Source organism: Dictyostelium purpureum (assembly GCF_000190715.1).
Source record: "Dictyostelium purpureum unplaced genomic scaffold DICPUscaffold_327, whole genome shotgun sequence".
NCBI classification, from domain to species: Eukaryota; Evosea; class Eumycetozoa; order Dictyosteliales; family Dictyosteliaceae; genus Dictyostelium; species Dictyostelium purpureum.
In genome coordinates, this window is record NW_003519663.1 from 18,424 (window position 1) to 30,274 (window position 11,851).

At 23.9% G+C, this 11,851-nt stretch overlaps 2 protein-coding genes across 2 annotated transcripts; both read right to left on the reverse strand.

Moving 5' to 3' along the window:
* Positions 1-53: 53 nt before the first annotated feature.
* DICPUDRAFT_156926 (uncharacterized protein) lies at positions 54-3,899 on the reverse strand (the record flags this gene model as incomplete). The annotated part of the gene is made up of 3 exons (XM_003292182.1): positions 54-3,070; positions 3,143-3,457; positions 3,584-3,899. 3 exons carry the CDS (start codon positions 3,897-3,899, stop codon positions 54-56), a joined length of 3,648 nt encoding a protein of 1,215 aa, XP_003292230.1.
* A 1,260-nt stretch (positions 3,900-5,159) lies between these two features.
* On the reverse strand, positions 5,160-7,715 carry DICPUDRAFT_82847 (uncharacterized protein; the record flags this gene model as incomplete). Its single annotated transcript, XM_003292183.1, has 1 exon — positions 5,160-7,715. The coding sequence occupies one exon, from the start codon at positions 7,713-7,715 to the stop codon at positions 5,160-5,162; it is 2,556 nt and encodes an 851-aa protein (XP_003292231.1).
* Between the last annotated feature and the right edge of the window lie 4,136 nt (positions 7,716-11,851).

Consider the following 11,851-nt stretch of genomic DNA (forward strand, 5'->3'; position numbering starts at 1 on the left):
AAAAAAAAAAAAAGTAATTAAAACTTTTTTTTTACTTATTATTTTTGATTAAATTATTTTTTTGATGGAGTTTGAGCTTTTAAAGCTTCTTTTGGAAGATTGGCTAATGATTTTTTAATAGCTTCGACCCAATTTTCCTTATCTTTTGGAGTTGGGCAACTGAATGACCACCATTGACCAGATTTAATAATGAAACCATTGTTAACACTTGGTAAATCTTCAATTGTAGTAGATGGGGTTAAAAATGTTGAGTAACGATATTTATATTCGTTTGGTCTGTTTGGATGTTTGATTGTCATCATAACCATATCATTAAAGAGGAAAACAATTGGTTCTTTATCTTTGAATGAGCCACTTGATGAACCGAAATGAATAGCACCTTCACGAATGAATTTACGATGTGGAGCAACAAAGTTATTTGGTACTTTACCATGAAGGGTTTGATGGATTTGAAGCATAGCAAAGGCATCTTCAGCATCTCTTTTCTTTTCATTGATGATGGTGGTGATATGTTTAATTTTTTCAAGAGCTTCAGTGAGTGGTTTGAAATCTGGATGGTCTTCGCTAGTGTTACGAATAAGATCTTGAACCAACATAATATAACGAGGTAATTGTTGAACTGGTGTAATTAAAAGATTTTCTAATTCTTTATCGTTGAGTTCAGGATCTGATTCGACTTTTTTAATGAAAGCGGCAAATTGTGGATTTGCTTTTCTGGTTTCGTTGTAGAGTTTGATGGAGTTGTTGTAGTTGTTAATGTATTTACTGTAGTCATTCATAAAACCACCAATCTTTTGGAAGATATCACCAATGATTAAGTGATCTTTCTTGTTATCGGCTAACCATCTCTTAATTCTGGAGGTAAGACCATCAGAGAAAATAGCATTGTGATTTTGAATGTTTTCGATGGTTGAGAAAATTTGAGCAATACGTTCAGCGGTAACAACTGGACGCTTAGAGGTGGCAATTTGGTTAAGTGGTTGTAAGAATTTACGAACGATTAAAAGAAGATTCTTAACATAGTTAACTTCAACTTGCATGATTTCTTGAACGATATGGGTTCTCTTTTGTGCTCTCGAGGCTTCTTGAGCGAGACGAGCAGATTCTTGTGAAGCTTTATCTTGTTGATCTTTAAGTTTTCTTTCTTGCTCTTCACGTTTTCTACGTTCTTCTTCTTCAATCTTTTGACGACGGATATCCTCTTCACGTTGTTTAATTTCGGCTTCCATCTTTCTGAGTTGTTCTTCTTCAAGAGCTCTCATTCTGGCTTCTTCAACTTCTCTTTCTTTCTTGAGACGTTCCTCCTCTTCAAGACGAAGTCTTTCAGCTTCAGCTTCTTTTTCTTTCTTGATACGTTCCTCTTCTTCTTTTTGTTTTCTAATACGTTCTTCCTCTTCTTTTTGTTTTCTGACACGTTCTTCTTCTTGAGCTTTGGCTTCAGCTTCACGTCTCTTACTCTCTTCTGCTTCTTTTTGTTTTTGTTGTTCATCGAGTAATTTAATACGTTCTTGTTCAAGTCTTTCCTTTTCTTTTTGTTCTTCAATTCTCTTTCTTTCTTGTTCAGCTTTTTCTTTGGCTTCCTCTTCTATTCTTAATTTTTCCATTTCTTCTTGAGCCTTTCTTAATTTCTCTGCTTCTTCCTCTCTTTGTTTTCTAGCTTGTTCTTCTTGAACTCTCTTTTCTTGTTCTTGTCTACGACGTTCTTCAATTCTTTTAACCTCTTCTTGCATAATACGTTTTCTTTCTTCGACTTCTTTTTCAGCAGCAATTCTAATTTCTTCTTCTTCTTGTCTCTTACGAGCATCAGCTTCTTCATCGTCATCTTCTTCATCTTCATCATCTCTTTCGTATTGTGATTGCATGAAAATTGGCATAGCATCTTCCATTTGATCTAAACCTTCATAAGATTGTTCGTATGGGAAAGATAAATTGTTAAGAGCAACTTCAGATTGAAGTTTAATATCGGCAACAGCTGATGAGGCCAATGCTTTTAATGATGGAATAAGTTCTGGAGCTTGTTCATTCATAATCTTACGATTTCTACCAGAGATAGCAAGATTTGTTGCAATTTTGGTACCTTGAAGTTGAAGTTCTGGATCTTGTGAAACCAAAAGGGTGGTAACAATGGAAAGACCACCTTTTTGACAAAAAGCAATACGAGCAGCTTCATTTAATGATAAATTTACCAATAATTTAGTACCAAGCATCTTTAAGTCTTTTTCTGGGAGATTAATTAAACGAATTGAATGTTCGAGACCTTTAGATTCAAAGAGGGCTTCTTCATTGTGGGTATTACGAGCTAAATTTACTAAAGAACGAGCAGCTTGTTTAACCAATTCTTTATCACTTTGTAAGAGAAGTTCAACACATAATTTGACACCACCTTGTTTACCAATTTCAGCTCTAACATCATCATAGTATGGAGTGGCATTGGCAAGTGCACGAGCACATTCTCTTCTGACTTCGGCAGATGGTAATTGAATCATTTCAACTAAAAGGGTAATAAGACCATTTTCGACGGCTGCTTGTTGAACCTCTTCGATTGTAATTAAACCGGAAAGAATGCATGAAGCTTTAACTAAAATTGATTGATGGGTGGTGTTTGTTAATGGCATACCTTTGACTGCTGGGACAATTTTAGTAATGATACCAGATCTAGCGACATTTTCAATTAAGTTTTCTTCGGATACTAAATTTTGAACAACAGTTAAAACTTGATCTAATAAGTTATCACTGCAACCTTGGCCATATGCTGGTGGGAAAACATTATAGATTGGAACAAGAATAGCATCTTGATTATTAACAGAGTATTCAATAGTTTGTCTATCAACAAACATATTTGAGAGGGCTTTTAATGAGAGTAACGAAACTGCCTCTGGTTGATCTTTTAACATTGATACTAAAGTTTCTAAACCTTTACAACGTCTGATAGCTTCTCTACTTGCATCTACAATTGTCATATTATAAATCATTCTTAATGCACCATCTTGAATTGATGGTTTAGTTGAATAGAATAATTTAAAAACACTTTCAACTACACCTGCGACTCTACAATTTTCTTTATTTTCCTCTGTTTAAAAAAAAATAATAAAAATTAGTAAAATAAATAAATAAAAAAAAAAAGAAAAAATTTTTTACTTACTATGTATACAAATATTATTAGTAGCAGATAATGCTTTTTCTTGAATTTGTAATTGAAGATCTAAACTTGATGGATTTTCATATGAGAGAAGTGAATTTAAAACTAAAAAGTTTGCAACAGTACCCATCTTTTCTCTATTTCCTTGTAATGAGGCTAAAATAATAACCAAATTTAAAGTTTGTGAAAGGGTTGATACAATATCTTCTTTTTTAACATCTTCTGGTGGTGATTTAATCATAACCAATAAGTCACGTAATAATTCGAAAATTGTATCAATACCATTTAAATCTGCAATAGCTTGTTTATTTACATCGGCTAGAAAAAAAAAAATATATTAATAAATAAGAAATAATTTAATGTGCACAATAAAAAATTTAAATTTTTACATTGTGATAAAAATTTTTTTTTTTTTTTTTTTTTTTTTTTGCTAAATATACATACAATGATTGGCTAAAAACATTAAACCCATTGAGGCATTTTTGACCATTGGTAAAACAGTGATGATTTTAGATGGATGGCAATAGTCAAGGAAAATCTTTAAGAGACCATTTTCACGTGAGACATCTTTGTTGTTTGGTGCTTGATTGGCAAATGCTAACATGGCCATAGAGTTATATTGAATTGATTTTTCTTCGCTACCAAGTAATCCAATTAATTTTTCGACAGCTGAACCATTTTTGTTTGTTATAAAATCATCGACATCTCCTAAAAATTGATCGACCTGTTGTTGTAAGTTTTGATCAAATTGAAATGACATCTTTATTTTATTTTTTTTTAGTGTTTTATTTTTATATACAAATTTTTAATTTTACAAAGATAAATAATAAATAAATAAATAATAAATAAATAAATAAATAAAAAAAGATATATATAGAAATAAAGGATTATATATGAATTTTATAAAGGGGTGGTTTATATGGATTTGTTTAAAAAAAAAAAAAATATTAAAAAATTATTAAAAAAAATCAACATGAAAAAAAAAAAAAAAATTATAAAAAAATAATTAAAAAAAAAAAAAATTTTATTTGAAAAAAAAAATTATGGGTTTAAAAATTTTTTTTTTTTTAAACAATTGTTTTTATATTTTTTTATTTAAATTTAATCTAAAATGTAAACAATATTCCAAAAAAGAAAGGTTTGTTTTTTTTATAAGAACCAATTTCTAATTTTAGCCATTAATTATATCATTCCTTTTTCCACCATCAGAAATTTATTTTGGTTCTATTAATAATTTTTATATTAAATTTTATTTTGCTTTAAAGCTGGGGGTTATTTTCTATCTTTTAAAAGAATTTTTTTTTTTTTTAAATAAGCAATAATATTAACAGTTACAAATAATCACAACCACACACAAACCACTCTTTCCTTTTTTATTTTTTTTATATATTAAATATTATCAAAAAATTAAATATTTTATTTTTATAAACATTTTCAAATCTACAAAGAGCAATAATGAAACCATTAGCAAACCATGTACCAAAACAAGTTCGAAAATGTGAAAGCAGGCCAGTATAATATAGTAAAAAAAAATAAAGGATTGTAGTACAACACCCACTCAAATAATTATAAAATTAAAAGAAGCGGTATAATAACAAGCCTACAAGACTAGAGATTAAAAATTATCGTTATCCTCACTTTTTACCTATTATCGTTATCGTATTCATTTTTCGATTTTTTTAACAAAAATTATCTCTTTTTTTAGCTTTTTTTTAAAAAAATTATTCATTTTTATTCATTTTATAAAATTTGCTGGTTGACCCAAAATAACAGCACAATTTTTTTCTTTTCAGCAAGACTTTGATGGTAGCTGCTCTTATTAATATTAAAATTAAAATAAAGTTTCTAAAAAAAAAGATTATTTTTTACTTTAAAATTAAAATCGATCGATCTTTGTAAATATTTGCTTTTTTTATTGTTTTTTGTGGCATTTAATTTTAATTATATAGGTTTTTAATTATGAAAAAATAAAATAAAATAAATATTTTATATTAAAATTATCTTTATTTATAAAGTTTTTTTAGTTTAGTTTAAAATCAAAAAGTTCCCTATCTGATGAATTTTTTATGTATCTTTCAAATTCTTTATTGTTTATTGAAATATAATAAAATAAAATTTCTGAAATTTCCACATGATCCCTTTTTATTGATTCTCTTAAAAGTTTTTTTGAATTTTTAAAAATACCATTTGGATTTAATGGTGAATGTTTTGTAATTATTTGAGGATATTTTAATGAAATTATTTTAATTGCTGCTGTGTTACCTTCATTTATTAAATTCATAATTATTTCACAGAGTTTTATTTCGTATATTTTAATTGTTTTGGTAATTAAAAGATTATTTAATAATTGATCTATAAATTCTGTTGAAAATTTAAAATTCTGAAAAAGTACTAGTGATAGATTTTTTATTTGAAATATAGTTTCGTATCTGCCAAAAATATAAAGTAAAGAAATGTAAGTAACAGAAGATACTTCAATTAACAATGTTTGTTTATTAAATTTGATATCTCTTTGTTGGTGAGGTTGCAGTTTTTGATTTTTATTATTAATGAAGTTTATATGTAATTGAATTTTTTGATTTCCAATAATTTCATTTGGTAATGGTAATTGAGCATGTTCGAGTAGCCATTGAAATACTTTTAAGTTATAAAAATTGATTATTTTTAAATCTAGTGAATAAATTAAAATATAACTTTTTGATTTGAAATATTTTATGGTAGTGTCAACTTGATCTTCTGATTTCAATCTTTGGCAAAAAGGATTAATAACGGGAGTATGAAAGTCTCGAGTGTTATAAACAATTGGGTTTTTGTCTGTTCTATAAAATACTTCAAATCCTATTGCAAAATCTTTATTTACCCAAAAATCTAAATTATGAACAAAAAAACTCCTTCCTAACTTGACCATTAACTCTTCATAATGTTTAAGAATTGTTTTATTTGATACAAAAAAGCAAAAGTAGTTATGCTCCCCTCTAAACAAAGCAATGCTTTGGTGGTTGTTGTAAAAGTAGTCTAATACCTCTGTTGATTGAATACTATTTAATATGGTAATAGTATCTCTTTTAATATTATATAGTGGAAAAAAACTATTAAATATTTTAATATGTTGATCAAATATCACTCGAATTAATTCCAAATTATTTCTCGCGAGTGTGAGCTTTAAAAAAATAAATAAACTAGATCCAGAACAATATTTTTCTTCTAAAAGTAGATTGGATGCTTCTAAATAGAGTTGATAATCGGTGATTGTGTATTTAAATAATATTTCATATAAAAACTTATTTTTTCTCAATTTTTCTAAAAATAATTGTTTATCACTTGAGAAAATATAGTATTCTGGTGGTAAATGTTGTTGTATTATTTGAAAGAATAGTTTTATGTATTTTAAAATAATTTTTTTAATTGAAAAAAAACTAATCATATCATCATGATTATTATTATTATTTAAAAATGATAAACTTGTAATAATTTCCATATTATTATTATTGAAACAATTATTCTCCATTAAGAGTTGGTTTAAAGTTGATTTTAATTGTTCTTGTGTAAATAGTTTTGATGATAGTTTTTTTAATGTTTTGATTTTCTCCATTTGACTATTCTCTATTTTTTCATAAAGTAATGGTAAGCATTCGACTGTTTTAATGAGTTGATTTAAATTTTTAAGACTTGATATGTCAAATGAAAAACGAAAAAAAAAGCATTTATTATCATGATAATAGTTTCTTTTAATTCTTGTTCTAAAACCAACTGAGTTTAAATATTTTATCATTTTAATAGATTGATAAGTTTGTATGTAATGTACATCTATGTCCGAAAAGCTTTCTCGAGTTTGTAAATAGTGGTTTAGTTCTTTTAATACTGTGATATTTGATGTTTGAAATGCCATTTTAAAAAACTCAATAATTTTAATTGTTTTTGAATAGTTTGAAAATAGTTGTTGATAGAAAGATCTATTGGATGGTGTATCTTTGATTATAGTTTCACATATGGTTTTTATTTCATAAGTATAATTGTAATTTAAAATTAATTGTAAATTTTGAGCACTTTTCACTTTATCTTTTAAAATTGCTTCACCATTTGTGTATCTATCTAATATAAAATTGAGAGAGTTAAGTCTTTCATAGCTGAATGATCTACTGAATATAAAATTTGAAAATATATTCTTGAAAATTACTTTATTTCTAAAAATTGCCCAGAATAAAGTTTCATGTGGCGCGATATCCTTAAATTTTAGTTGTGCCGTATCTTTATTGAATGAATTGATTGATTCTTTTTCTTGTTTTTCAATTGCTAATGTTTGTTGTGCCCCAAAAAACTCTGAAACTCTTTTGTAAATAACACATTTTTTACCAATACTATTGATACCAATTTTATTTGCAAATTCTTTAATATCTTCTCTTTTTAATTTATTATAATCTTTTTTTATGAATTCATTATATTCTTTATCAAAATCACTATTGAAATATGATATAATTTGCTTTGGTTTGTTTTCATCATCAGAATGATTTTTTTTATTTTTTTTATTTTTATTATTATCATCATCTAAAGCTTCAATAGACCTTTTATTATTCATTATTTAATTATTATCTCTATTTTTAATATTATTATAACAAAAAAAAATATTAATGTGTGAAATTTTTTAAAAAATAATAAAATTTTTTTTTTTAAAGAGTGTTTGATCTTAATTTTTAAATAAATCAAAAATTTAAAAAATATTGTAAAAACCTTGTAAAACAATAAAAATAAAAAAAAGGTATCTTATTTATTTATTTCTAAATTGTCCACATAGGTTTTGTAATTTACAAATTTTTTTTTTTTATATTTTTTATTTTTTATTTTTTTTAATTTTTAATTTTTTTTTTTTCAAAAATACATTGGATGTTCTAGTAAAACAAAAATACATTACCCAGCCCATACTAAATCGCATGATCAAAGAAATTTTTTTAAAAAAATGATAGTGTGGTTTTTAATCACCAAAATTACAATCTAGTTATTTTTGGACAATATAAATGAATAATTTAACATTTTTTTTAAATATTTGAAATTAATTTTATATATTATTAAAAGTTTATTTTTCTTTTTAAAGTATAAAATTACTGGGTAATAAATCAACATTATTATTATTGATTAAAAAAAATAAAGAAAACAATATTTTATTTAATATAAAAAACTTTTAATGATAAAAAAATTTTCTAATGTTGGTTTATTGTAAAAGAGTGGGTGATCTTCTATCTGGAAAACATATAAACAACCAAAACAAACAAACAAACAAATAATAAATACTTTTTGGGTTAAAACTATATTGATAATCATCTTTCTTTATGAATTTTTATGCCTTTTATTTTTGTCGAATTATTTTTGAAAAAAAATTAAAAAAATTAAAAAAAATTAAAATAAAAATTTCGGTTAAAAGAAATTTTTATGAAACACTTTGCAAGAAGCCATTGTATTACTTTTTATGGGAAAAGCTTTATAGGCTAAAAAACCCAATTATATATATATATTATATATTAATTATTATATAATTAATATGTGAGTGTCTAACATTTATTTATAAATTCTAAATTTAGGGTTTCAGCCTTTTAACGAAAAACACCAGTATTAATAAATAGTTGAGCTTTCTGTTTCAAATTCACCCATATTTTTATTTCCTGGACTTTTTTTATTGTCTTGATTATTATTGTTGTCACTTAATTTTGAATATGTATATATAATAAATTGAGTTCTTTATTTCATCTTTGTTTTATTTTTTATTGATATTTTTTTTACAGATGACTAATGTTGAGGTAATTCTAAATATTGTTCTGTTCTATATTACTAAATTTATTTGATTCAATAGTTAAATATACTCGATTGTTTTTTGAAAAATTTAATTTGGTACTTATGGTTTTGTTTGGAAACCATGTAATACTACTTATTTAAATATCAGTGTCTCTTCTGCATTTACCACTATCAACAGATTATCATTATGGTTCTTTGATTTCAGAAGTTTGAGGAGATCTAATTATTATCAATCAAAGTCTATTAGCTGCTAGTGTATACTGAAATTTGAACCTTGAGCTTGAGTTTTTTGACTCTTTTGGCACAAATATAATTGTAGTGGTTATCTTGAACTATTTTAGATCTTGCATATTTGATTTAATTAAGTTACATTATTAGCACAGTATAGTATCAATCTGTAGGTGCTGTACATTTGTTTTTAATTTCATATCTACAACCTCTATATACTTGAACAGTTCTAGTACTTGGTAAGTCAGATTATAAGTTTATAAAGTTGAGATTCCAGCAGGGTGAAGTAATACTATATGAGAATAAGGCAATATCAATTAATTGTGGTGGATCATTTGTATTATTTTTTTTACAATATAGTCAAGTTGAATTAAATATGTCTAAGTGTGATGAGCGGAATTCTATCAGATACTAAATTCTTGGGGTCATATTTTAAATTTATAAAATAAATTTTGAGATTATTATTATTATTATTGAGCAATAGTTCGTGGATGGATTGGGATTTATTAATATTTGTATACGATCTCTTTTAATAGGTTCGCTGTGCATTTGTCAAACATAGCTTTAAACTATATAAATATTTAATAAAAGTTAATTTAATTTATATTAGTAATTCTGTTTCTATGTCAGTGATTCTGCGTCTATTTTTTATATTTCTTCAACGATGCCACTTTCTATATGTATATGGGTTTGTTGTTGTTGTTGTTTTAAAATAATGTATTAATTTACTTACTTGTTCTCAAAAGGTTTTAAACATATTTCAGAAATGTTAAAATTATTATTATTATTGATTGTAAGTGCTATAGTTTACATTATTAAAATTATTTATGTGTTTGCTGTGTGTGATCGAAAAAAATAAAATAAAAAAATTGAAAAAATTATTAAATTTTTTAAAAAAAAATTATTATTAATAATAATAATAATAATAATAATTTTATTATTAAATTTTTTTCTTTTTTTTAAAAAAATTATTCGTTTTTATTGGATTTATTGATAAATCTATAAATATCTTAAAAAAAAAAAAAAATAAATAAAATTTCTTAAAAATGAAAAATGCGGTGTGTGTATTTATTAAAATAATTAATTTTTTTTAATTTAATTTAATTATAAAAACTATTAATTATTAAAATTTATATATTAAATATATAAATAATTTAGTTATTAGAATAATGATAGGTAACTATGAAGTTTTTTATTTAAAAATTTTATTTATTTTAATATTGAAAATATTTTCGATCGGTCTGATGAAGTTGAAAATAATTTCGTATAAAATTTTTATATGATATAATAACCCAGTAATAATCTGTTGACATAAACAAAAGATGGCATGGTGACTGAATAGTAGTTGTTTGACAGTTGTATAATTTCCTGTATTTTGCTTTCAATACCAAACTTAAAAAGGAAAATAAATATTTTATTCATCTAATATTATTCGATCGATGTTCTACCATATTTACTTGGCCAGAGAAAATTTGATAGAATTAATGTTAATCAAATAAATGATTTGATTGAATAGTTTCATTGGGTGAATTTATTTTAAAGCTGGTTTTTATAAAGCTGAATCTTTTATTATTATTATTATGGTTATATATTAAAGCTATTTATTATTATGATTATTTTTATTAATATTTTTTTTTTTTTTTTTTTAAAATTATCATATTGATAAACTAAAGTATGTTTCTAGTTCTAATGTTGATAAATATTTTCTAATAACTAAAATAAAAATAAGTTAGTAACGAGGATCTTAAGAAAAATAAAAACAATATTAGAATATAAATTATAATTAACTTACTCTATAAAAAAATTATATACATTTGATATTGCATTTGGAGTTTGTCCAGGAATGATATCGGTTACATATTATCTAATATACTAAAATTGAGGGCATCTAAAAATTTTACTAAGTCCCAATATGTGGGATAGAAGTCTAGTTAAGGTATATTTTTTTTTTTTTTCTAAAATAATAACAATATTATTATTATTGTCATTATTATTACTAATGCTAGTACTATTGTTTTTACTATTGATAGTACAATATTTATTATCATTTTTGCCATTACTATTGCTATTACAATGGCTATTACTATTGTTAATACTATTACCATTACTATTGTTATTGGTATTATTGTTACTATTGATAATGCAATTCTAATTGCAATAACTATTATTATTACTATTATTATTTTTTTTGCTAATGGTATAACTATTTTTTTTGCTATTGATATTATAAATTCTATTGGTTTTCCTAATAATTTTAATATATTATTATTTCTATTATTATTATAATTGTTATTATTATTATTATGATTATTATTATTATAAAAATTTTTTAAAAATACAATTGCTTTGCCAATAGAGCAAAACATAAAAGAGAATAAAATTAAATATAAGGTAAAATTAATTAAAGGATTATTCATTTTTTTTTGATTATTATTAAGGAATATGATATGAAAAATTTTATATGTTGAGGAAAGAAAATAATTTAAAGAAAAAAAAAAAAAAAATTTTTTTATTTTTAATTTTAAAAATTTGAATAAAAATTAAAATTAAAATTAAAGTTTTTATAAAAATAAAATAAATTAAAATTTAAAAAAAAGAAAAAAGCAATAATTAATATGAGGCTTTTATGGTGGTTTTTTTTTGAAAACATGAAAATGTAATAAATAAGTATTAATATTAAGATATTAATTTTTTAAATTA